Source organism: Podarcis melisellensis (assembly GCF_964234715.1).
Source record: "Podarcis melisellensis genome assembly, chromosome: 1".
In the NCBI taxonomy this organism is placed as follows: Eukaryota; Metazoa; Chordata; class Lepidosauria; order Squamata; family Lacertidae; genus Podarcis; species Podarcis melisellensis.
In genome coordinates this window covers 98,571,955-98,599,587 of record NC_138528.1, presented here as the reverse complement: position 1 = coordinate 98,599,587, position 27,633 = coordinate 98,571,955, and the positions used below count along the sequence as shown (strand labels likewise).

Genomic DNA, 27,633 nt, shown 5'->3' with positions numbered 1-27,633 from the left:
TTAGTGGTTAGAGTTGCCTCAGAAGGAAAAGCAGCTCAGGATGGAAGAAGGTGGTCAGAAGCAGCGACCAGCACCTGGTAGTCCACTATTAGGATGAATAGTCAGTATGGATAAGGCAGTGCCAGCAACAGCAAATATTCAGGCTGATCAGCCACCACTTCTGGCTCCTTTCCCATGCTGCTGCTGCTTCTACCAGGTTGACTTTTCATCTGGCTTGGCTTCAGTGGCAGCATGAGGAGGAAAGGCACATGAGGGTGTGGCAAGGTCTAGGAGGATGGGGTACGATGAATTGGCACAGCCCCTACTGAAAACGGTAGTTTAGTAAAGGGCTACCAATGGAATTGGGACGCGGGTGGCGCTGTGGGTTAAACCACAGAGCCTAGGACTTGCCAATCAAAAGGTCGGCGGTTCAAATCCCCGCGACAGGGTGAGCTCCTATTGTTTGGTCCCTGCTCCTGCCAACCTAGCAGTTCAAAAGCATGTCAAAGTTCAAGTAGATAAATAGGTACCGCTCTGGTGGGAAGGTAAACGCCGTTTCCGTGCGCTGCTCTGGTTCGCCAGAAGCAGCTTAGTCATGCTAGCCACATGACCTGGAAGCTGTATGCCAGCTCCCTCGGCCAATAAAGCAAGATGAGCGCTGCAACCCCAGAGACGGTCACGACTGGACCTAATGGTCAGGGGTCCCTTTACCTTTACCAATGGAATTATAATGGACACAGAGTGATATGGCGACAGGATGGATGTGTCAGGTGAGGAAAAGCTGGGTTAGATGTCTTCAAGCTACTTCTCCTTCCAGCCCATCTCCCAGCCTTGTTACTAGTAGCTTTGCTGTGTGGTTCCTTGAAGTTGTTTAGGTGAAACTAGAAAATTCCAGATCAGCTAATGGAAAGACAATTACTGTCTCTGATCTTGTCCAGGAAGGACACGCTGACCTGGCTATTATAACTGAAACCTGACTGGATGAAGGCGAAGATGCAAATGTTTCCCAGATGTATCTCTTTCGGTAGAAAGGAGAAGTAGCTGTTATTTATAAATATATGAATGTATCTATAAATATATCATCTCCCTTATCAGATACTTTGTCCACTAATCAATAATTGTAGTGTCTGTATCTGGTGTAGGAAACTTAAGACAGGAATGGTGTTGAGGAACCACAAGGTTTTTGGTCTTGGGGGCCGTCAACACACCTGTTCGTGCAAGCTTTTCTGAAGAGATGTGGCACTCCGTGGCTGCCAATGTAATTATGGGCTTGTCTCAAATTATATCAGGTCCAACACATATGGCAGAACACACCCCAGAGCTTGTGTTTTGGAAAGGATTAGGAGAAAGTGATCTGTAGGTGTGGGAGCCAATAATGACTCGATTCTAATAGGCATATAACTGTTTGATAGGGTGTGACCGACATGCTGCTGCTAACCTCTGCAAGGGTGAAGGACAAATTTCAGTGGTATGAAACAGTGGCTGATTAATGGTTTTCTGTTGTCTCCGGCAAAGTTTCCTGATACTCTAGTCCTCCCTATACTGGAGAAGGTAATCTAATTAGTTTCAGAAAACTTCAAAAAATGCAATATATATACAGTGGTACCTTGGGTTACAAACGCTTTGAGTTACAAACGCTTCAGGTTACAGACTACGCTAACCCGGAAGTAGTACCTCGGGACAAGAACTTTACTTCAGGATGAGAACAGAAATCATGTGGCGGCGGCGCAGCAGCAGCGAGAGGCCCCATTAGCTAAAGTGGTACCTCAGGTTAAGAACCGTTTCAGGTTAAGAACGGACCTCTGGAACAAATTAAATTCTTAACCAGATGTACCACTGTATAACAAAACAAATGAGTGGGGACAGAAAATTATTGTAGAGCAGTACTTACAGGCTCAGTGACTTTCACATTATCAGACAGTATCATAGATTTGCTTTGGCTGTGTCTGTCATGGGGGCTGTTGGCATTTTTGATCCTCATCTGAACAGCACCTGTGCTTTCATGGGAATGATGCAGCTTTTCTGCACTGGTATCAGCAGACATGAACCGCTGCATGATTATTATGTCAACCTGAAAAATATAATAGCCAGTAAGGTCAGACACACCATGCACTAATCTAGGTTTTATTCCATCTTAGTCAGTAAGAAGACAATGTTAAACACACTGTCGATTAATCCAGGTTTTATTCCAGTTTAGGTAATAAGGAAAAATAATAGTGAAACCAGCTGAGTATCTCTTAAAATCTATCAGTAGAATCAATAATCTAGGGCACCTTATTACTCACCAACTCATCCAAGAGCAAAGTTTACATAAAAGATTATCTTTATCTCAAAGGCCACTCTTCTGTTGTGTAATCTTTCAGTAACCTTTCCAGTACATCCAGCTGGCAGGCCTTACAGTTTGCCTTTGGTCTTCCCATGTTCACATCTGAGACACATATCTCAAGTTTGCTCACAGGCTAAAAGTGAAGTGTTTGGCCTTTGTTGATTATGCCAGAAAGACCAGCGGAGGATGTTGCATGCACGCCTGCTTCATATATTATGTTTCAAAATGCACCCCATAAAACCTCTTATATGCCGGCTAAAATAGGTAGATGGTTATGGAACTAATTACAGACTAGAGCAAAGTAGAGGCAAATATGTTGCTATTGCATTGGGGTGGAGGGGTCAGCATCAGACATCAAGGTCACTGGTAGAGATGTCACCAAACTATGCAACTCTTTGGCTACATGTCAAGGAGCTGCTAATGCATATATTTTCCACTCAAATATTAGCCACGTTTTCAGACATCGTTCAGTGCTTTTAAAACACTAAACATGCTTATCTAGTTTTAGAAAGAGAACACATTTTCAAAGCTTCATCCATTTTACTTAAATTGTAACATGATATTTTTTCGTACTTGGACCTTGGGCTATTATTAAATCTGCCATATCTCATAACTATAGGGTTGTCAGGCCAGATTTGTGCTTAGGTGGGAAATCTTTAAGGAAAGCCTAAGAGCTGTGGGAAGTATAGGCACTTTGATGCAAAGAATGCCATCTTCCGGATGAAATGCAGAGCAACATTTGCCAAATATTTGCTAGGAAGTATCTGTCTGCATCAGCTGTTTTTCATGTGATGTGTGTATCTAAACATAAAGCAAATAGAAGGTGCAAGCCATGCTGCATCCTGATTCCTCCTCTGAGTAGGCCTTAATTTCTGCTGCTTGAATGTAAACACCCCAAAAGGTCCTAAATATCAAATGTTATCTCTTATGACAGTCTGTACAAACATCCCATAATGGCATTTAATCTTGCTATTGAACTGCTATTCATTTTCTAGTAAGCAGCTGTTATTTGTATTTGCCATTATGGTTACTACCATTATGATGGACTTCTCTATGGCAATGACCTCTGTAGATGCAGCACATTTCTATGGCTCGGTTAATACATAACACTAATCCATCATCCACATCACACTAAGCCACGGTGTTACACAAGAATCAGGCCTTTGTTTTAAGCCACAATCTCTAGTTTATACAAATTAGTAGAGAGTGAAACTGAGGTCCTTCTCCCAGCCATGCGACAGGAGGAGTGGCAGACGGGTGAGAGGAGAGAAGCACATGAGCCTGAAACCTTCCTCTGGCTCTTTACTCCTTCCAATAAACCATGCTTTCACATTATGTGCAAATGTGGTGCATTTATTCTACAGACACACATTGATCCTCCCTGGATGAGATTGTGCTTCTGTCACAACAGTGTCCCCGTGTGCCCTACATTTTACCACAGAAGTAAATGGCAGCTATCTATTTGCTTATATGGGAGTGAACTGCAAACCTGATTCCCAAATAGAGATGGCCAAAGAGACTTTGGAATCTGAGGCAGAAAATGCAAACAACACTCCACCTCATGGTGCTAAAGTATAACAAACTAAATAACTGGCAATGTGCTCATTTTTAATGGTATGCAAAAACCTCCTTCCCCAGGCACCAGCATAATGGTAAGGCTGTTCCTGAAACTGGTGAATCTAGCCACTGAGAATTGGGTCTTACCATCTGCATAGCTCAAGCATGGTTCCACTTCTTCTGAAAACATGAAGCTCAATTATGCTGAGTTTGACAGCACTGGGCTGGACTGGAGTAATAGTTTAATTCTGACTGGAAACACCTTACAAAGATCTCAGGCAAAGGTCTTTCCCATTTTCAGTACCTGAGGGCCATTGACTTGGATAAATTGGGGGTTAAACCTGAGTGATGGAAACACCCACGCAAGTATATGGATTGGCAATGGGCCGTAAGACCGTGTCAATCTGATCCTCAAAGTGGCCCCCTGATAGAACTAGTTGCTGACCAGTGTTCTACTAGCTAAAGTGATTTTAGAGATCTATCGATATTCACAATCATTTTCTTCTTTGTTTTGTTGCCCACTCAAAGCATGATGGGGCATACAGCTGTCATGAGTATTTGTCTTTAAAAAACTTTCTAAAGATAAACTCTCAGTGCTGGAAGGAGTGTGTAGGTACAATAAAGAATATTACTGAAGCTTAGAAGGAAGGTCTGCTTCTGTTATCTCACTTGGTACAATCCTCCTTGCAGAGGCTGTGGTTTCTATTGTAATTCTCATGGGAAATTTGCACATATTTTCAGAGGCTCTATTTATATACACTTACTAAGCTAGCAGGACAGCTTAGGTTCTGGGTTTGTGAAGAAAGGATTCATATACCATCTCCTTTTGTAACCTACACACATGTGAAGGGATCCAGCAAATTTAGACTCAGATGTGGAAACCCAAGTTATATTGATCTCTCCCTCACCTCCTTTAAAGGGGAAGAACTGTGTGACTTTATCTTGTCTTCATACATATAAGTTCTGCATCACACTTTCTGTTTTGAGAATGGTGAAGGGGTGGAATGCATACCTGCTATTCCACTAAGAATGGCAAGGGGAGCGGGGGAGTGATCAGGTAGCAAGTGGAGTGAAAGAGCTCAGACCCAGGAGAGCTGCTGCAATATAATGTAGACAGTAATGTGCTATATGGACTGATAGTATGGCCTAGTAAAAGGCAGTTTGTTGTGTAAGGATTTGAAGAACAGGGTAAAGGGAGACTGGTGTGACTTGTAAGACTCATCCGCATGTTTTAAGATGTAACTTTAGAATTTGACTTTCACTGTTCATATACTTTGCAATCAAGTAAAAGCCACCTAATCTTCATTCCAGGAAGCTACTGTTACTACCAAATTACTGAGGAACCACAGAGGAAAGTCTTTTCTGTAAGATATTAGGGGTCGATATGGGGGGTGGCTCTGGAGAAAGCTGAGAAGATAGAGGGGTGGCTGCCTCCCCTCTGAGGGTGTGGGGAGGTAAGGGAAATGGCAGAAAGACATCTGGAAAAGAGAACTTTCAGAGATACAAACTTTTCAGAAAAACAACAACTATCCATTGCTCAAGAATTTGTAACTCTGGGGTTCCAGTTAATGATGCAGAAGGCAGCAGTTTCCTCTCTGTCTCTCCATAAGCACTGTAGAGCAGAGCTGGTTTGTGCTCTCTCTGCCTCTGTTGGACATTTTTTGCATTAGCGTTTGGAGAAATCTCCTAACTTTCATTACTGCTGATATGGCTCCACCACTGATTTTTAGTGCACATGCGATACTGTAGCTGAGCACGTTTTTCATTCTTAATGATATGCCCACAGGATACTATTTTCACTAGCATTCCCACTGTTTATTACTATTGCTGCAATACTTCAGCAGTGGGACTTCTTACCAAAATTTGCTAATGTGGCTTTATCATCATGCCGTAACATCTTTTAATTTCTTCATCATTTCACTGCCCCTATACTCACCATACCTTTTCTCAATCAAAACCATTTGCTGACCAGATTTCTGTAAGAAGTGACACGCCAAAGCTGGCATACACTTTTTGACAAAACCAGTTAAGCCCTTGAAAATGTAAAAGTTATTATTGTTTGTGCTCCCAGTGCAAATACAGATGCCAGTATCTGGACCCTTTTTCACATTATATATCTATGTTGGAGGCTCCATTGAATAGGTTGTTGGTGTATTTTCTACTACATTTAACATAACAATGCAAAGCAATCTGTTTCTCTCCCCATCCATGTACTGTGCTTATTTTATCATGCACATCTAGCAACATCTAGCAACAGGTTGTATGTAAGACTTCAGAAATAAATGAAATTTCCTTACCTACAGTTTGCTACACATGACGTTCTTATCCACTGTACCAACATCCACTGGTAGCTTCTAAAAAGCAAATGGAAAACATGAAGCAGTTACGTATCTGAAAGCTACACAAATCTCTCTTCCCCTGAAGCAACAGAAAGAAAGCAAAGAGGAAAGCACAATGTAACCACTTCCTGTTAAAGGGAGTTAAGCACCCCCACAGCAAGTCATACATGCAGTTTCATATATAGGAAGAAACTGAAGAGTATAACAGGCAAATGCTCTAGCATGAAAATTACTTAAAGTTACTTCAAGTAGACAAGCAGACGTTTAGAAGATCAGCAAAGCAGTTGAAAAGGAAATACGAGGAGGAATTAAACTAGCTGGAGTCTGAACCAACTTCCTTTTCCTCTGTTTTCTGTAGAAAATAAAAAGTCTTGCAGAAATTTACTTGGGCATGTTGGAGGCAGATGCTTGGTTCTGCTGCCTTTTGCCATCTAATTAGCTCTTGAATTACAGCTCTAACTACTGCATCTAGTTTACATTTGCGTATAACATTAGGTTTTTGGTGTTGCACTTCTGGCAAGCTTAATGTGCCGCTGTTAATGATCCTGCTTTGTCAACTTCCTGTTTGAAAATTACCTACATGAGAGACTTTGCTGAGGCCTCATACATCCTTGTTTGGAAGTCAGTTGCACTGAAATGAAAAGAGCTTACATGTTGGCATTTTTTGTATCAGCGTTCTACCAGACCAAGTCTAAAATACTGCTCTGTATTATGACTTTCTATAATTAGGGCATAAGGCACTATGAAGATGCAATTTCCATCTCCTTCTCTTATGCAATTTCCACTCATTCTGTAATGAAATGTGTAGAATTTTCTACCGAGTTACACCCTGCAATGCACAAATCTCAACTAAAGTATTCATGACAGATGACCACCCAACATCTGCTTAAAAACCTCCAATGAAGGAGAGCCCACCACCTTCCAAAGTAGTCCATTCCACTGGAGAACAGCTCTTATTGTCAGAAAGCTCTTATTGATGTTTAGTCAGAGTTTATTTGAGATTTGTTCACTGTTGACTTTTTAACAGATTGTGCTCAATTCATTGACTTCCATTTTCAACCATAGGGTAGGGTTGTCCAGTGACATATCCAGGATTCCCCCCCCCCCATATATATATATATAAAGCTCAATAACTTTTGTGTCCAGATAGGCCTTAAATACACACACAGGTTGCACAGAAAAAAACAGAAGAGGCAAGTTCCATGACCTTTTATACATAAGTGTTGTTGTTTTAAAATAATTCTGCACTTTAAAAAAATCATATTCTAGGGCTGAAGCAAGTTTTATAAATTGAGCAGACTGGCATAATTTACATTAGGGTTGTATCTACCTAATCATACTGCATTGAAAACAGTGGATTTAAGTTAGTGAAGCCCATTGATTTCATTGGGTCCAATTCGAGAATGCCTTGTTTGGCTGCAACCCTTTTTATTTTGGCTGTTTTGAGAGGCTTTTATATTTAAAAGGATTCTAAATTTCATCTCGGGGCAGTCATGCATTTAAAGTTACTTAATTGCATTATATAATTTTGGAAAACTTTACAAACATGGGTCTAGTACTTCTCACTAATGCTAGTAAACAACTGGACTGAGTATTGACCACATTGTGTTATTTGTATCGCTTACAAATGAAAGCACTTTATGAAAACAAAAGCTGAATATCCCCAAGAGGTATAGAAGGGCTGTCCATGCTGGGCCTCCTATGCCTATGGCCCTAAAGAAGCACATTTAGCAAATGAGGCCTACAGCCCTGAGGGGAGGTTCTTTAGTCCAGCTCCCATCAGCCCCAGCAAACACAGTCAGTGCTCAAAAATGATGGGAACTGGGAAAGATGGCCTCCCCACCACAAGTTTAAATGACAAGGTCTGCAGCACTGAGAGAGAACAGTTTACAAAATGAGGCCTACAGACCTGAGGGCACTGTGTTTAGAAATTAAGGGTGGGAAGAGTGACCAAGGGAATTTGGTGGGCCTTGCCTCTCTCTCCCCCTTCTCTCTGTCATACATATAGAGAAGACTGGCTGGTCTTGAAACTCTGAAATAGACAAACCTCTAAATATAGACAAGTATGAGCTGCAGCTGCAACAGAACAATCCAATGAGATTTATATAGCCAGAAAACAGAGATATGAGGAAAGTTGACAAGCCCACACTGAACTGAATTAACTAGCCAAATATATTGTAAACCTGCCACATGCCCAGAGTCTTTGGAATGCAGAACATAAAAATAAAAATCTATGCAAAATTTCATTGGACCCATGAAGAAAAGCCCTGAATGATGTTAAGGCAAGGAGCAAGTGCTTTTAACACTCCTTTTCTAAACTGCTAGTATCATAGTGAAAGAAGTTGTGCAACACAGCTTCCTCTTGTCAATAAAGCTAATAGTGTCTTGTATACTATAAAGAGCTGGTAGTTTTGCATGTTACTCAAACCTGAGCTTTCCAGGCTTCCTACCTAAAAATATCTGAATTTTTGACCAAGTTCAGCGCAACAAATTGGATGTTGAATTTACTTCAACACAACGAGAATGCCCCAGCCAGAGAACAAAACTTTCAGTTCTAGGCTAAATACTTCATGAAATTCACTATAATTGTCAGGGCCAGTCCAGGACATTTTGCTGCTTCAGGCAAAATTGAAAATGCTTCCTCCTGCAACCACTGCAACCTCCTCTGTGCCGGCCCAACTCCTTTGTCGCCTCCTGTGGCCGCCATCTCCATTTGATAAGATGCACCAGATTCAATAAATTTCGGGGGAATAAGAGATGATACACAGGCAATGCAGATGGGAAGACTTGAAGGAGGGTTTGCCCTGAAGGCAACAGCAGTGAAGGAAGATGAGAGAACAGATGAGTTCACCAAAGGACACTGGATTACAATAAACAACAAGTACATTTCAAGCCTATCAGATAATATTTCTCTCTCTCTCATAATAACCCACAATACAGGAGCTCATGAAGAATAATCACACTGATAAATGGGACCCCCCCTCCCCATGTAACTAGAGCAAGGTGTGTTGTTTGCTGAAAGGAAAATATTTGCACCCAGAACAGGTTTATAGAAGTACAGTTTCTGTGATTAAACTTGTGATTAAAGTTTCACTCCATCCAAATTTCCTCTCTCTCTAGATTTGTTCACATTCAACTTTTATGATGCCACTGGTTTCAGCACCAAACATAGCAGAGTCTACAGAACAGAGCTAGAGGCTTCACTACTCCCCATTACCAAAGCCCACTATCAGTATTTCAGTGGAGGTGTGCTGGAGGTGGTCAAATAATGTGTGAATTTCTCCCCTTCCTCGATATAAGTAAGCTGTGAGCAACTGTGCATCCTTTCGTTTAGGGGTGGCTGTCATTAAGTGACAGTGTCACATAACTGATATTTGACAAGCTGGAAGCTGTGCCTGGTGCCATTGACAACAAACCCTCACTTATAATAGTCAGAGTGTATGTACAAAGCCAGCATCACAAACACATGCTGATGCATTATTTAAAGAATGCTTTTGACAGGGTTTAGGAACATGTCAGCTGCAAATGCAGAGCATTCTCATTTGTGATAATGTTAAGACCTTTAGGTGCTAAGAGCACCATGACAGAAGTGCTGTGGTGTAAAAAAGAAAGGGAAAAAAGGCGGGGGGATAATATATTCAGTTCAGTTTAAACAATAAGCCTCTCATGAAAAATATGTCAAATTCTTTACTACTGTCAATATGTTGAAAAGACAGATCCATTGCTATATCAGTATGGGGGTTAGAGAAAAGTGAAACATTAATTGTACATACTTTTAAAAGACTCTGTACTTTATCAAAATGCAGTCTCTATAAAATCCCATATCTTGACCATTTGGCATCTACTACATGTGTATATCAATGGGATTTGCCCAAGGAAACCAAGCTGTCCTGATCTCCTAGGCAGAGACAGGGGTGGGCTGGATGTTCCCTTCATAATGCAGGAGGGCTAGTGGCAGCAAATGTTGGTTTTGAGAGATCACAGTTACTTCTCTTCTTGTGCATGGAGGGAGGAGAGCTCATTACCTCTCTGTACCAACACAGATGTAGATGGTTTTCAGGTACCAATCCCAAGCTTTAGGATTTGTGGGAGAGGCCTTAATTGTGGTTCCATCTGCATCTGTTACATTATGTGGTAACCTAGGGTAGTTCTTCACTGCTGTGGTGTCTGTTGTGGACTTCTTCCTTTAGAAGTATGATTGTCCCCATCAGTACTGATTTTTCGTCCTCAGGTAAACAAGTTTTTGTTCTATCAGGCATTTGGGAGAATTTGATGGGAACTGTTTTGCTTGTCATGATACCACTGGAAGTTACATGACTCTTGGTGGTAATGTATATGATGTCATTGTATTTATTATTTGCTGTACACCATATTGGGATCCCTTTGGGATAAGGGTGATTTAGAAATTAAATAAACAAATCATGGAGGATGCTATCATTGGCTACTAGCCATGGTGAAGATGCTAGAGGTGTGCTTCTGAATACCACTTGCTGGGCTGAAACAGTGAACAGAAACTGGTTCTTTCGGCCTTCCCAGAGGCATCTGGATGCTCACTGTGGGAAATAGGATGCAGAGCTAGCTAGGCCTTAAGTTTGATCTACCAGGGCTCTTATATTAGGATATGGACCTGCCTGATAAAAAAAATATGACATTGTCATGGCACAGAGATGGAAAGAGGCCAGACCCAAAGCAGAAAGCAGAACGGCCTTCATAGCTTTCAAGGGAACCTTTTGCCCCTAGCCTAAACATAGCAGCCAAATTGGCATTGATCCAGCTAGTTACCCACACTTATGCCCTGTACATGGTTGAAGCCATTCATCCTTACAGCAGTTAGTCAATTTACTAATAAAAGAAGCAAGGTATTGACCCCAACGTCAAATATGTTTTTTTCCTCATTTACTAATAACATTTCATGATCTGACAAGTATTTTGGCTTGGGTTTCTACCCTGATTATTTTGCCTTTTGATTGATAGTAGCTTAATTTCCTATAATCTGATTTGCCTTTTAGTTTAGATTTGTGAAATTTGTCTTCATTTGTGAAAATTGCTTAATGCATCTCTTTAGTGCATCTAATTAATTTAATTCATCATTGTGAAAAAGAAACTGACATAAGCTTAGAAATATCAAGAAATTTGAGATGAATCAAACACACCCTATTCTTGCGTCACATAGTACGCATGTGTTTTATAATGATGTTGAATGATACAATGCTGTGAAACTCAAAATTTTGTTTCATTTTGTGATATTTTCATTTTTTATGTGATTTGTGACATCCAAACTTTTTTGTTAAATGAATTTCCTTGATTCTATTTGGTTTGTAACAACCACAACAAATTCAGAAATAAAATGTCCATATGTGAGCCAAAATGCTTATTCGTCCTCTTCCTTATTTAGCATCTGCAATGTTCTAGCTACAAATAGCCATTATGTTTCTCAAATGCAAAATTCTGATCCTGCCAGGCAGATTGTTCAGTCAAAGAAGGCTCTTTGCATGCATTTCTGGACCTGCTGTCTGGATGTCTGTATTCACTATCAACAAAGGGTAGTGGGATAATAATGCTAGCTCGGTAATTACGCATTCAGTGACATACACACAGCAGGTGTTGATGAGATGGGGTGCACATGTGTATCCAGACTTTAATGCCATGAAGTCTTCATCGTGATTGCACCATTCACATAGGATATGCATTCTCTTTATCTTGTGATATACAGTGGTACCTCAGGTTACATACGCTTCAGGTTACATACGCTTCAGGTTACAGACTCCGCTAACCCAGAAATAGTGCTTCAGGTTAAGAACTTTGCTTCAGGATGAGAACAGAAATCGTGCAGTGGTGGCGCAGCGGCAGTGGGAGGCCCCATTAGCTAAAGTGATGCTTCAGGCTAAGAACTGTTTCAGGTCAAGTACGGACCTCTGGAACGAATTAAGTACTTAACCCGAGGTACCACTGTACATGGGAATTCACACATATCCCCACATCCCTCCAGGGTTGTTTTCTTCATTTCTTATCTATATGCAACTAGTGCTGTCCAGAACAGGAGTAATCAACGTATTTTGGTCTGAGGGCCACACTGGCCCACATTCAGTTATAACGCTAGCATCCACAAGAATTGCCTATCAGCCATTCTACTCTATTTTCATGCTTCAAAAAAATCATTCATTATTAAATTCTGTAATATATATATATTGGGACAGGAGTTTTTTTCCCTTCTTGCCTTTTTGTCTTTTCCTAGTGTGGATGGATGGGTGACTATGCTACTAACTTTGTATGTATCAAAAGGTATTGTACCTATTTGTATTTCTGATCTTTTCGCAGTCAAGAAGAAAAGGTAAGAGATTTATATATGAAGGACCACCTGTACCCACTGTTGTAGTCGCGCTGCTGAGCAACAATGCGCAGAGCTCAGTGGAGTAGGAGGCCAGCCAACTGGAAGAATCTCTGAGATACTTACCTGGAGGCAGAGTCAGCATAAGAAGTCAGGTCGAAGTCCTAGGGTTCAGCAAACAGCAATTCACATGGTCAGATAGTCCAGGGGTCAAGGGTTAAGACGAGCAGGAGGCAGCAAGGTAGAGCCAGGAACTACAAGTGTTGTTACCAGCATTTGACTGTTGCTGGAAGTTCTGCTTAAGGAGGCTACAGCCAGCTGGTTCTCATCAATCCCTTATCCTATGTCCTTGAAGGCTAATCAACTGCAGGTGGAGTCACTCCACCTTTCCCCCCTTCAGGCTGCTGTTCAGCAGGTGAAGATGACTCCTGGCCCATGACACCCATACACACTTGCTTTGATCTTAATATCTGCCTCAGAGGTTGTGCTTGTAAGTCTGCCACATAGGTGGGCTATAGAGACAAGGCCTTTTCAGTGGTGATCCTATATCTCTGGAACTCTCTCCTGAAAAAATGACTTGCTTAAGTGTAACATTTACATTCCACCTCTTCTCCAAGTTGCTCAATGTGGCATGCATGGTTATATCCCACTTAGTTTTATCCCCACAAATGTGGGGAAAATTAGGTTGAGAGTCAGTGGCTTTTCCATGATCGTCTAGTAAGCTTCAAGGTCAAGTGGGGATCTGAACCAGGTCATAGTCCAGTGGTCTAATCACTAAACCATATTTTCATGAATGGACCCGTATTTGCTAGCTTTTAAAATTGATGTTTCATATGAACTACTGTCCTGGTCTGTTAAACTACAACAGTTCTAAGTAAATTTAAAGTAACTTGATTGTTTTATATTATATATTGCTTGCGAGTCATTTTGGGTGGGATTTTGCCCTGAAAAGCAGTATATACACTTTTTTTGTACTATCACTTGTACATGCCACTTAAAAGTCGGAAAATACTAACTACACTTTGGATGGTATTTTATACTATTCTCTATCATGGAAACTATTATAAATAGGAATTACTTGAATTCTATTAATTGCTCATCACAGTTTGTGTACCAGGGTTGGCTGAATGTTCCAGAGCATGCGCAGAACACATTGCTTTTTGTTTCTAAGAAAACAACAGATGTAAGGAATAACATATCAAAACGCCATCTTATAGAATAAGATACATAAGCTAGGGAATAAATCATTTGCAAAGCAATACTTAAAATAGATTTTATTGTAATGTATGTGTATATTGTAGTGTGTGTGTGTGTGTGTACACACACATACAGATATATGCCTATACTGCATAACACAAACAGTAACACATTATGAAAATTGCAGATCAAATAAAATGGTAGTGTATTTATAGTTGCAATCTTGCTGATAACCTTTTCCCAGCAATATTTGCTTTAAACTGAAATCCAGAGTTGTCTACATAGCTTTTGTAAGTGCAACAGCTCTAAATGTCTGCTTCAGCAGAAACCTTTTCTAGCAACTGACATATCCCTTTCCATATTATAAAGGAAAGTTTTCAGCCAATGAAGTGAGGCAAATGTAAATTTGGGCTTCAGAAATTCAGATACACTAATATTTAAAGTCCCAATATACTGCCTATTTGGCACTAACTATGATTATTTTATTCTATTTTGGAGAGCAGTGAGTGATCTAGGGTGACCGAGTGAAAGCTGATAGAGTCTGCACGTGCCCTGTGTAAGAACAGAATTTGCTTATTTATTAATTTATCACACACCTTTCACCCTAAGGTCCCAAGGCGGGTTACAACATTATATAAAACACAATGTTAAAAACAGTTTATAATAACTTTCAATCACAAAAGTAAGGTGGGTCTTCAAATACGTGTATACCTCAAGTGTCAAAAACCAGAGTAAAGAGGTGCAAAAGAGCTATTCGACAGTGGAAGAGACTCCCAGGAGAGGTGGTGGACTCTCCTTCCTTGAAGGTTTTTAAGCAGAGGTTGGATGGCCACCTGTCATGGATGCTTTAATTGAGATTCCTGCATTGCAAAGAGTGTGACTAGATGACCCTCCAAGTCCCTTCTAATTCTACAATGGACTATGAAAATACATATGGGGCAGTTGTTGTTGGTACCTTTGGTTGCATACGCTTCAGGTTACATACGCTTCAGGTTACAGACTCTGCTAACCCAGAAATAGTGCTTCAGGTTAAGAACTTTGCTTCAGGATGAGAACAGAAATCATGCTCTGGCGGCACGGCAGCAGCGGGAGGCCCCATTAGCTAAAGTGGTGCTTCAGGTTAAGAACAGTTTCAGGTTAAGAAGAGACCTCCAGAACAAATTAAGTACTTAACCCGAGGTACCACTGTAGTACACATAGAGTTCATTAGGTGAATTGTGAGCAAGTATCTGATCTTTTATTCCTTCACGTAAAATAAGAAGCAAAGTTACACCCTTTGAACTGGTAAGAAATAAGCACCTAAAATTATGATTCTTCAGCTTTTCCCAATGTGTGAATTTAAAAGAGAGATATTGAAAGTAAATAGAAGATGACACCAGCTTCCCCTCTGGTCTTTTGAAGACTGAATGATTCTGCACGCATACATACGCTATTCTACACAAAACAGATTCTGAGCTAATTTTTTCTTAAGAGAGGCTTTAAAGTATAAAACTCATCAAACATCTTGTCCTCTGAGACAATGTCATCTAAGTTCAAAGAATGAACAGCCCTACAAAAACAATGTCTTATTCCACTGCATGTTTGAGTTGATGAAATTGAACTGTTTTTTATCTTTTCCGTAACTTAAAAAAAGTTGGAATAATCAAGCTTCCAAAGCTGAAAAGCAGTATTTTATATATTCATTAGCACATATGTAAAGATTTGCACAAGAAGGTAAAACATTTTAAATATTTTTCTGGGAGAGACTTTGTTTATGATTCAGGGTTAACTCAAAAACAAAAGTTACACAAGTTATTCATGTTAATGAGGGCCCCTTTAATTATTTCTAATTTAGAGATGAATGAACTTCAAACACATTTAAATTTGGTCAAGAATATCACTGTATTTCCTTTCAACTGAGTGCTGTTTCAAAGGTAGCCAGCCCTTTTCCCTGTGCTGCTAAGGTCTTGTTCATAGGATATCATATACTGTATAGATATTAAGAAAGAGCCACAATTTAGGCTCCCATGAGCGAACTGTTCCAATTCTTCACTTATCTGTTATGCCTGGAAATGGATAAGAGATAACAAGAGGAAGCTCCCACTTCACCATCGACTCTCCATGGGATTGTGGACATAATATAATCTCTCATCCTGAGTGTGACAACTGTAAAACTGCAGTAAGGATCTATAAGAATTTGCAGGCCATTCACTTCCCTCAGTCTGAGCCTCCCTCTTTTTGCAAACGAATGTGTGGAATCGCCATGCCACCTTCTTCTGTCAGGTTTTGGAGATGCGCCTTTCCTACAGCTGCAGCTTTGAGGGCATCTTCTAGCAAGGTAGATATCTTTTAGGAAGAAGAATTACAGTTTAACCTCACCCAGCAGTCACAGGATACAAGGGCTAGCAGCTGCCTTTCCTTCCAGCAGAACCCTGATACTTTTCAGCACATGAGAGAAATGAGTGCCTAAACAGGGCTCCCATGTGTAAAAAGCTAGCATATAAGAAGAAAAGCTTCTAATCCACTCCTTCCTGTTCAAGATCTCCACTTGCAGGTGGTTTTTAAAAAACCTGCAATACAGAAGAGCATTGAAAATGTGAACCTACTGTTACATTTCATTCTACTACCTTTCTGCTGCCTGTATCAACTACAGTAGTACCTCAGCTTATGAACATAATCCATTTCAGAAGTCCGTTCTTAAACTGAAAACGTTCTTAAACCAAGGCACGCTTTCCCTAATGAGGCCTCCCGCTGCCGGTGCCCTTCCACTGCTCGGATTCTGTTCTTAGACTGAGGTAAAGTTCGCAAACTGGGACACTATTTCCAGTTTTGCAGAGTTCGTAAACCGAATCGTTCTTAAAAAGGACTGTTCTTAAACCAAAGTACCACTGTATTCTTGGGGGGGGGGGAATGCATACAAAACTTGTATTTTAGGGGAAAGTGCATATAAAAAATATGTACCATTTTAAACTAATATTTTATAGGTGGTTGAAGGGATGCAAAACTGGCTTCAAATGGAAACAAGCCGATTCATCCAGCCCTGCTTAAAAGTGCAGTCTTGTTACATATCCCTGCAGAAGCAAAATACCATTGAGATCAACGGGGATTATTCCCAGGTAAGTAGGCAAAAGATTGCAGCTTCAGGATTATTCCCAATGCTAGTCCAATTCAGAGCAGACCCATTGAAACCAATGGACATAAGCTAACATTAGACCATTCCTTTCAATGCAATTACTTTTTGTACTGGTGTGCTTTGGCCTCAGATTAGGGCACACAGGAATTAAGGGCTGACTAAATGCCTTAACTTTCCCCACAGCCTTTTGTACTGTACTACCATGACACAAATTCTACCTGCCTGTTGTCTCAATAGTGACTATAGCATATGTCCTTACTTTAAAATACCTGTAATTTTTTCCCCATACAGGGCTAGAAACACATTCTGATGTGCTAGTACAATACTTGCAGGGAATTTTTCAAATGGATTAACAGCCATGTGGGTTGGCAACTGCGACACAGAATTTATAGCCATTTTGTTGTACTATAACTCCCATTATCCCTGACCATTGGCTATACTGGCTGGGTCTCATGAGAGACACGGTACATCATCTGAGCACCTACTTCTGCCATATACACAGAAGAACACTCATTAGTTTAACTGCTGGAGATGGGTACATATATCCACCAAGGCGAGTAAATAACTTCATATTTGTATTCTTCTAAGAGGTACCATTTAAAAAGATTTGTTGGAGGTACGTGTGATTTTGTCACCTTTCTAACACACATTTTGTCATATATATATAAAATCTAAGTATTTTTGTGCATATATTGATTACATGCATACACCCCTCCAAAATAATACTCAAAAAACTTCTGGAAGGCACATTTTGAATGTGTGATCCATTCCTAGAGGGGTTTTTTTTTTTGTAAAGCTGTTTCATATTATTTGATTAATGGCTGAAAATTGGAATACAAAGATAAAGGGAACTTTGAAATTCATACCTTGGAGTATTAAACTATACTTTGGAGTAGATGTAAATGTCAGAGAGGGAAAAGATCTAATGAACTCTTTATTGGCAAAATATAGCTCTGCATCTGCACTGAATTTAAAACTTTTTTTTTTTCAAAGCATATGATTTCAGTCTTAAAATAACCATTGAGAAGTTTTCTTACTATTGTTATGAGTTTGGGGAGTTAAAGTGGATGCCAGGCTCCTCTAATCCCTGGATCCAGCAAGTGTTACAATTTAATCAAGGCTTCTAATTCTTGGAATAGCCAGGCTAGCCTCCTGGTGATGGTGAAAGCCTGGGTAATGAGCCATTAAGGGGGATTAAGGGGCTTTGTGTGAGACAGCAAAGGGGTGGGGGCCCCTTCCCCAACAGATAAAGCCAGATTTCAGAGTTTTAGAGACGGATGTGACCTAGACATAAACCAGCGAGCTGGAGAGTGTGTCTGAGCAATGTTTGATTTCTGTTTGAATCCAGGGCTATGGCTATGGGACAAACGAGCCTTTTGGGGTGTTAGTGCTGTGAACCCCTCCACTGTAGGTTCAAGTTGTATATATGTATAAATAAGTCATGTAACATAAAGATACCACAGTCTCTGCTGTGCTGTCTTTGCAAAAACAAACACGAACTCTGGATGAGCGCCTGAAACCCTGGAATCTTTCATCACTCAAGAGATTGGGGCGATATGCAACACTATATTGACCCTCGTCTATTACAATTAAATGCATTTAAGAGCTGTACAGATAGATCACTTTGGCAATGTAGAAGTTGCAGAAACTGGTAGTGAATACAACCAGAAGTGATGACTATTACTTCATAAAACTACCGAATTTTTCGCCCCATAGGGCGCACCGGCCCATAGGACGCACCTAGGTTTTTTTTGGGGGGGGGGCAAATAAAGAAAAAAACTTTTATTCCCCCCCCCCCAGGCGCAGGGCTGGGGCAGGGGAAGCCCGAGCTTCCCCCGGCCCCAGCCCCCAGAACAGGCAGCGCTCTGCAAGCCTTGGGAGACTGGCACGACTTCCCGCCGGGCTCCCACGCCTTGCGGATATCTGCCTGAAGCCCAAACCAGGTCGGGAAACAGCGGGATGGTGGCGCTGCACCTCCCCGCTGTCCCCCAGCTTGTGGAGCTGGCGGCGGGGAGAAGCGCACTTCTCCCCGCCGCCAGCCTCCATACCAGGTCGGGGAACCGAAGCTAGGGGCGCGCTGTGCAGCGCACTCCAGGCTTTGAGATGCAGGCTGCTATCCGCAAGCCTAGGGAGCCCAACGGAAACTTCCGCGGGCTCCCAAGACTTGCGGAGAGCTTCCTGAAGCCTGCATTTGCCCCATAGGACTAGGACGCACACACATTTCCCCTTCATTTTTGGAGGGGAAAAAGTGTGCCCTATAGGGCAAAAAATATGGTATTTTCTTTTTAGGACCCCAAGTTTTAATCCCCCCCCCCGATCTCTTTCCTGCCACCATAATAGCTTCAGGATTTAAATCCGGTGCTGTTATTGTGACTTCAAAGCTTTTTAAAAAACTGCAGTTGAATGAAGCAGTTCATCTGTCATTATTCAAATAAGAAGCAATTATGATGAAATAAAGATAGAATTCTATGGAGAAATGCCCCAATCAATTTTCACTTATATTTAACAGGAAACATAAAATGATGCATAGAATAGTACATTTATGTTAGTTTTTTAAAAAATAAAAACATGCTGTGAATGTAAAAAATAGGAATTGCTGATCTTTATCAAGTTCATCGTACAACTGCAGTAGCCATATAAATAGATTTCACAAATATTGACAAAAAATCACTTTGAAGGGAACAATTTCACATTAGGTGAGGAAACAAAACTATTTCCATATTTTAGATTTGTTTGGATTGTCCATTCCCACGAGGACTACTTCAGATACCACAATTTTCTGATATCTAGATAAGCTATGGGCAGGAGAATGCAAGTTTCCTGTGAAACATGGCCTGGGTATTTTTTTTCAAAATGGTTTCCTGATTGGTGCACGTGTGGCACAAACATATCTGTACTGCAGTTCACCTAGCATGTTAAATCTATTAATGCAGATTTTGAATGCAAAGAAAACTGCTTGCCAAGCAGCACAAGGGTTGCTTTTAAATGATTACTGATAACATGCAAAGTGGGGTTTTTCTTTTCTAAGTTAGCGAAGCACTAACTTGACTTTGTTTGATTGGGTCTCAATATTCTAATACAATATGATGTAGGTAGTGATGAAGTAAATGCGAACAAGCAGAAAAAGTTTGTCACCATGCCTGAAAACGTGGTTGTAGATGATTTTACAACATTCCTATATTTATTTCATAAGATTTATATAACACTTGATTGTAAAAAAAAAAAGCGGTTATCCATTATTCCTGTTCTTTTTTCCACTCAAGTGTTCCATTTTTCTTTTTAGTCATGAAAGTATTATTTCATCAGAAGTCCTTTTTTTAATTAAACAATGATATTTAAATGAGTTGCTTGTGATAGAGGTATGAAAACATATGTTTTATTTGACTCAAACAGGTTGTTGTTCTTGTTATTCCAGTTATCGTAACACAAAGCTTTAGAAATGAAAGCCTGAAACATTTATTTTCTGTGCTGTAGCTCTTCTGGGATATCTACTCTCAGCAAATAATATGTAAAATGCTGACACCTAATGTTAAGTTTGAGTATTTTCCTTGAGATGCATTTTCTAACAATTTTAGGAATAAAAATGCTGTTCTGCAGCTGGTAGAAAATACCCCCCAAAAGGCCCATGGCTGACATCGAAGCTTTGGGAAGCTCTGTTGCATCATCTTCCAGTCAGTTGTAGGTACACATTCAAGGTGAGCACAACACTTGAAGAAGCATAAAGTATGTTTCAGATTTTTTTTGCACCCCAAGAACCTATATACAATTCCTGATGCCTCAGTGTTAAATAATCCCAGGAAACTGAGATGAGAAAGACTTGTCTCAAGCTTTGAAAAGCTTCTGCCCATCACAATTGTATTGGACCATGCGAACTACTGGTCTGAGCTAGCAGCTCATATATTCTAGGAAAATGACAGTGTTGAGATATGAAGGCATCATTTGACAAAGCAATAAAACCATCCCGTTCTTCTCTCTCCGGCTTCTTCAAGCTGGGGAACTACAGTTCTGACATAGATTCTACAGAGTAGCAGAACCAGTCCCAGACTCCCAGTGGATTTATATGGTAAATGTGAACACACAAAAAGTTCTGTGCTTATAGTGTCAGCACTCAAGTCTGCAACAGGTCTTTAACTAGTGACTGCAGGACTGTCAAACATAGGCTCACCCTGTGTACCAGCCCCTGCACAAAGGAGAAAACTACAGGGAAATCAGTCAAGGAAACATGGTGAGAGTGAGTCAGGTAATGCCCATTGACCACTTATGAACAATTTTCCCTCATATATAACCTTGTCCTGCAATTGCGCTTCTCAGAGTCACTGCCGATACCACTTGTCCCAAAGGTACACTTAGCTCGTACTAGAAACTGAACCCTCTGGAATCAATTACCAGCTGAAATTAAATAATTACTTAGTGTCTTGATATTTAGGTGGCTGCTGAAGATTCTCTCTGTGTTTGTGTGTGGGGGCACGTGTGTGTGTAGGCTTTCCTTGGTTACTCAGTTTTTTTGAAATTTTACTTGTAGAACTATATAAATGGTTTTATTGAGTTTTAGAGTCTAATCTTTTGTATTTTGTCTTACTGTACTGTACACTGTTTCTGGGATGTTAGGGGAGGGGTAGTACTTCTGGTGGAGGAGACATCATGCTCCTTCTGGGCTAGTTTGACCACCTTTGGTCCCCACCCTGCACTCAGCTCTCACCTGTGGATCCTAGAAGCTGTTACACCCCAGGAAATGGCTTTGGCTGGCTGGTTAAATCAGGTGAGGGTAGCCGATGGGTCTCAAACTCTTGGTGAATTAGGGACTTCCCCTGCATATGAATCTGGCGGATTGAGTGGATGAGACCAGTAGAGGGACAAATGGTAAAAGAAGTTGGTTACAGTGCATGTTGCAAACGGAAATGTGGGCAGATGGGGCTCACCAACCTGGGAAGGTAGCCCAGCTAGGAGAATGAAAACTCTGATCTTAAACCTCTGCTGCCTTGCAGCTATACTCATTTGTGAGGAAGGCTTCAGGAGTAAGGTAAGTAAAGGTAAGGTAAAGGACCCCTGGACAGTTAGGTCTAGTCAAAGGCAACCATGGGGTGCAGCACTCATCTCGCTTCAGGACGAGGGAGCCAGCATTTGTCTACAGACAACTTTCCACTTCTGGCACAACAGAACACCGTGACAGAAGCCAGAGCGCACGTAAATGGTGCTTACCTTCCCGCCGCAGCGGGTACCTATTTATCTGCTGGCACTGGCATGCTTTCTAATTGCTAGGTTGACAGAAGCTGGGACAGAGCAATGGGAGCTCTCTCCATCGTACGGATTCAAACCGTGACTTTCTGATCAACAAGCCCAAGAGGCTCAGTGGTTTACACCACAGCGCCACCCACATCCCTGCTTCAGGAGTAAACCCCAAGGAAAAATCTGTACCCACTGCTTTGTGGGACATCTTCAGGAGAATAAAAGGCTAAGGAGTTACACAAATCCAGAGTGGACTCCCTAAGATGGTTGGATGGTGTCTTATACACTTCCTTCTGGCAACTCCTGCAGCCAAGCTGGTACCAAATTTATTCCTGTGGACCACATCAGCAAGGCCGAGGGGGTGGGTCTTGTTATCTGAACAGCCCAGGACCTCCAAACACACTGCCCAGGCTTGTGTCCTGGAGGGGCCAGTTCAATGTTGCTAATGCAGCAAAAACAATGCAGAAGGCAGCCGTTATTTTTATTCTCCATTGGTTTGACTTTACTACCTGCTGTAACTAAAAATGCAAATTTCCAGAGTTACAATTCTGCAAAAAAAAAAAAATGTTCTACTTTTTAAAAGTTACTCTTTAAAGTCCTCATTTTCCTCATTATTTAATAAGTGGCATATATGAAATGTTATACAGCACAGTAAGTTATCATAGGCTTCCTGGGGCTTATTCGCACATGGTATCAGCAGTACACTGAAAATGTTGTAAGAATACCCATGTAAATTAAGTATTGGCAGAGAGTTCTCTTATACAAATACATCCATTCAGAACTGGCTATAGCATCATGGCTGAATTCAAACACAAACCCAGATAATTTTTATGAATATCCAGTAAGCGTTCAGAAAAAAACGTATTAAAAAGGACTAAAGGATCACCAGCTATCTAGATACCATGTCACCAAGACTTACCAGAACTGTGCTCTCCACCTTTCCTTTGTCTTCACACTCAACTCATTTTGCCATATTTCTCTCATACAAAATGTATACTTTATAGATTATAGTTCCCCATATGCAACATACTGGGGGAGGGGGAACCCCTGAAGTACAAGATTAATGCAAAGTTTGTTACAGTGGGATAAAGTGAGTTTGGTGCAATATACACTGATGGTTGATGTACAAAATGTTGGTCTCTTGCTGCTCCTTACATATTCAGACAGCATAATGTCTAAATATTTTTCAGATGGCCCAGTGATTAGACGGATATGGTGGTGGATTACAGTGACCGTTTACTAAGCAGCATACATTTGCCTCAATCACTCCACATCTGGTGCACTTACAAGTAAGCCCATGATTCTACACTGAATTAGGAGTCAAGCCCCACTTGCTTAATGGAAGTGTTTCACAATCACTGAGCACGTTGAAGAACAAAACAGTATGATGCCTCAGCATTCCAGAAGGTTGGCATTCTTTTAAAACCAATGTCAGAGGTACGATGTCAACACATATACCTTGATGACCACAAGAGCCCAAATAGATAAAGATCAGGATCCCCCTGATCTGTTCTTCTAAAGAAGCAGGCTTCTGGGCCATTATTTTGCCTGGGTATCCAGGGGAGCTGTAAATCCTTCATAAACGGCTATAAGTGAGCAAAGCAACTCAGCAGAAGGTTTGTGAGAAACGCTAAATACATTTAAACAAAAGTTGAGATGTCTAAAACTTAAGTCATTTGTGAATTCTTAAATTCTATTTAGATGTTTATGAATACAATTTCAGCGCAAATTAAAATTCCCTTTAATAGAAATTGTGCTTAAAATCCAATGCAGGTTATATCCACAGAGTTGTATATAGTGCCTTATTCCACACAGTGACATTAGACAAAGATTAGGTTTGCAGCTGTCTTTCTGTTTCGCCTGTCAGAAGTAAACCAGAATTATCTAAATGAAGAAAGTATCTAGAATGCTAAAGACTAACCCTATTAAAATACATAAAGCATATTAATTTATGGAGCCCAAATAAGTAGAAATAATGAGTTTTAATAAAAAGTGTATCTATTGTAAATAGCTATCCAAGCAAAATTAATCTTTTGGGGCAAATGGGTGGAATACATATAGCCCAGCCCAAGAGAAACAAACAAACAAACAAACAAAAATTGCTCAGAAGCATTGATGCATCTTAGTAAGAGATTAAAAAGTATAGCTGCACCGTCAGTAAGATCACGAAAGTGCTGCAGTGTTTGTTCTTTGCTTTACAGATGCCATTGCAGATCCCAGGATTTCAATAAATCTGTGCACGTCATGGAATGAATTGTAGAGAGGAACTGGGGCAACACGGAGAGCATTGGGTTCCCGAATGTCACACTGCAAAACAGCCAATAAACATCTAGCAAATTAATATAGCTTCATATTTGTTTGCCAAATTCCAAAAGCAGCAAAGCTAACATAAAGTTTGTGCTCCTGTTATAATGCTGGACAAATGCAATGCTTTCTCCCATTTCTGGCCCATATAAACTGAGAACAGAGGGGAAAGATGGAGAGCTATGGCTCTTGGTATTGATTTTTCCATGGTATATTTTACAGTGCAATTCTATATATGTTTACTCAAAGAAGTAAGTCTCATGTTTAATGTGGCTTGCTGCTATGTAACTAAGTGTAGGGTTGGGATGTTAAAATCACAATAAGCCTTTTTTTAGAAGGGAAGGTAGATACTAATTCATGTTTTGCCATTCCAAGCTGAAAAATCAGGGGGACAAGGGGAAGAGAAATTAATACAAATGAGTTATTATGTGATATTTGGAAACTAGTTGCTATATGCATCAGAATGTTTTCAGAGACCTCTGAGCTCTGGCATAGTCACACCCTATGCCAGAGGACAAGGACCAATGTAGAAATAAAGGAATAAGAAATCCCATTGCTTTAGGAGCCCAGATTGTCATTTCCTACACAGGGAAGGTGTAGGAAACTAATAGTCATGTGTCTAATCAGTTAATACTGATTTTCAGGATTGGTTTCTTAAAAGAAAAGGGAATTGTGGTGGTGGCCCCCAAAGACCTGCTGTTCTAGAATGTTGGTGCTCTGGGATTCTGAGAATTCTTGTGAGGAAAAGGGATTGTGGGTGGGAAATATAGTGGCAGTGGAGAGCAAGAATGACAAAGTAGGTCAGGTCAGGGAAGCTGCCTCTGACTTTGTGCATTACATTATCTTACAAATAAGTAATAGCTGAGAGACTGTCATGGCAGCATATTATTGAAACACATAGGCACATACCGCCCTTTCAAATGATACGTTAAGCCATTTCTAGTAGATTGTAAAAATATCTCACTTTTGTTTTGTCAGTGGCTAGAAAGATATGAGGAAGGTGACAAGCGGGGCCCCCTCTTTCCTGGGCAGACGCCTTCACAGTTTAGTTTACCCTTCCATAGCACACAACTCCTCTTAATCTTAATGCTGTGGATTTGCTTCAGATCCTTTTCTCCAACTAGTCCCTTCTTGCCTCAGTTTTCCATTTCCTCTGTCTTCTACTCTCAACTCCTTTTGAACTACACTCTCTTCTAACTATTCAGCCCATTACTCACTCTTCTGCATTCTACCTTCAGCCTCCTCACCTCTACAGTTCCTGTTTGGGACCTCTCCCCAGTCTATTCCTGTGCAAGATTTTAATCCTAGCCCAACTGGCAACTTTCTGTTCTCTTCCAGAAGCTGCGAACTGTTTAGTTCTGTGAGCGTTCCAGGCCATCACACCAGCTCAGTTAATCAGTGCCACTACTATAAGTCCAATACAATATAGACAGCTTCAAAAGTGATTTGAATTAAGCCTTAAAATGCTCAAGATAGTCAAGTGATACCTTTTCTTGCATGCATGCATTTAGTTTTGCTGGGGAAGTCTACAATAAAGGTATCACCTTATATATTTTATTTTGTTTGCCCCCCAGGGCAAACATAATAACACCACTATAAACCAATTAATGTGTTTTGAAGAACCATATCAGTATTCTATTCCCCCTCTTCCTTCTGACCTAAGCAGCGGTGAATAGAAGCAATTCTAGAATTATCACAGAGCCCACTATCTTTGTTAAATAAAGCAATGTGAAGCCTTGATTACTTACAGCAACACCTCTTTTTTCCAACTCTTTAAAAATATCCTTAATTGGAACTGAGAAGACCAGTGTGAGCTGGCATCCTCTTTCTTCAATTTGGGAAGGTGTGATTATTCTTACAAAGGGCTGCTCAGGGTCATTTGTATCTTCACTATAGTAATGCTTTATCAAATATTCCAAGTAACCAGTCAGAAGAATGGATTTCCTTCTCAGGAGTTTCATTGTAGTTTGACCAAATACCTATATTTAAAATAAAAACAGATAACTACATCATTGCAGCAAAACAAAGAGAGCCCAGACAAATATAAACTGCATCCTTCTCTACAAAGTCTATATCCTATGATCTACTTTAGCTTTGCAAAAAGTGACTTTTGAGTATTGTAAGATAAAAACTTAGTACCAGAAATAAAGCCAGTCATTTTAATGAAAGTAGATATATCTGCACCTGAGTGCACAAGAGCACTCATATGGTTGGGAAGAACATTTGTGAACATAAATGTATGAATGCTGTCGTGACTTTCATTCTCAAGCTGTCCACAATATGCAGATGCTGTGCTCAGGAGAAAAATGTTTTCTCTCAGTAATCCTTATAAGAGCAATGCAAACTAGGTCAGAAATGTTATCCTCATAGTACAGCTATATTTAAAGTCCCTTCTTCTGGTCCCCGTTTTGGCTGATGCAAGATAGGTAATTACTGGTGATAGCGGCTTCTTGGTGGTGCTATCCTAGGGAGATTTTCCTGGTTCTAAGTCTGTTCTATTTTTTGGCACCAAGTAAAGATCTTACTTGTCTAGGACTTGCCGATCGAAAGCTCGGCTGTTCGAATCCCTGCTGCGAGGTGCGCTCCCGCTGCTCGGTCCCAGCGCCTGCCAACCTAGCAGTTCGAAAGCACCTCCCGGTGCAAGTAGATAAATAGGGACCGCTTACCAGCGGGAAGGTAAACGGCGTTTCCGTGTGCAGCTCTGGCTCGCCAGAGCAGCGATGTCACGCTGGCCATGTGACCCGGAAGTGTCTCCGGACAGCGCTGGCCCCTGGCCTCTTAAGTGAGATGGGCGCACAACCCCAGAGTCTGTCAAGACTGGCCCGTACGGGCAGGGGTACCTTTACCTTTACCTTTAAAGATCTTTTCATTATCATCTAATGAAATTGTTGTTTCAATCTGATTGCTGTAGTTCCAAGGAAGGAACGTCCCTAGAAAGGAACGACCAGGGATGGGAGAATTTTTCAGTTTATGTTCTTCTCTGTTTCTTATTTTTCCAATCTTAAATTCATTTCTACACATTCTCACATCACTCAGAATTTTTTCTTTAAATGTCATGAAAATTCACCAGAATTGTAGTGTGAATTTCTACCTAATATACTCAATGTAAGCAATCTTGCCTAATATAAACATCTTCCAAAGCAGTTTCCCCTAATCTAACACATTTTCTCTTATTTTTGCTAAAGTTTACATTTTTATGCACACTTGACTCTGGTACATGCATTTTTTTGCATATACATTCCTTAGCTGAAGAACTGTGCTGCAA

At 40.6% G+C, this 27,633-nt stretch overlaps 2 protein-coding genes across 21 annotated transcripts in view; both read right to left on the bottom strand.

Annotated features, from left to right (window-relative positions):
- Nucleotides 1-8,868, bottom strand: part of ARHGAP15 (Rho GTPase activating protein 15) — a 377,757-nt gene extending 368,889 nt beyond the window's left edge. The window contains exons 1-4 of one of the 15 annotated variants that reach the window (XM_081929289.1): nt 8,769-8,868; nt 6,782-6,832; nt 6,160-6,216; nt 1,871-2,050 (exon numbers count right to left, since the gene is read on the bottom strand). In XM_081929289.1, coding sequence (XP_081785415.1) covers nt 1,871-2,035 — 165 coding nt within the window. In that variant the 5' untranslated portion in view covers nt 2,036-2,050; nt 6,160-6,216; nt 6,782-6,832; nt 8,769-8,868. Of the gene's footprint in view, nt 1-1,870; nt 2,051-6,159; nt 6,359-6,586; nt 6,693-6,777; nt 6,833-7,826; nt 7,982-8,110; nt 8,218-8,248; nt 8,369-8,768 lie in introns of those variants that run through there. The other 14 variants (XM_081929291.1, XM_081929288.1, XM_081929286.1 and 11 more) reach the window with 14 other exon arrangements.
- A 14,920-nt stretch (nt 8,869-23,788) lies between these two features.
- The window catches only part of KYNU (kynureninase), a 92,962-nt gene continuing 89,117 nt past the window's right edge, over nt 23,789-27,633 (bottom strand). For all 6 annotated transcript variants that reach the window (XM_081929499.1, XM_081929500.1, XM_081929498.1 and 3 more), the window contains 2 exons: nt 26,117-26,347; nt 23,789-24,371 (listed from right to left, as the gene is read on the bottom strand). In XM_081929499.1, the coding sequence (XP_081785625.1) occupies nt 24,228-24,371; nt 26,117-26,347 (375 nt within the window). In that variant the 3' untranslated portion in view covers nt 23,789-24,227. The remainder of the gene's footprint in view (nt 24,372-26,116; nt 26,348-27,633) is intronic.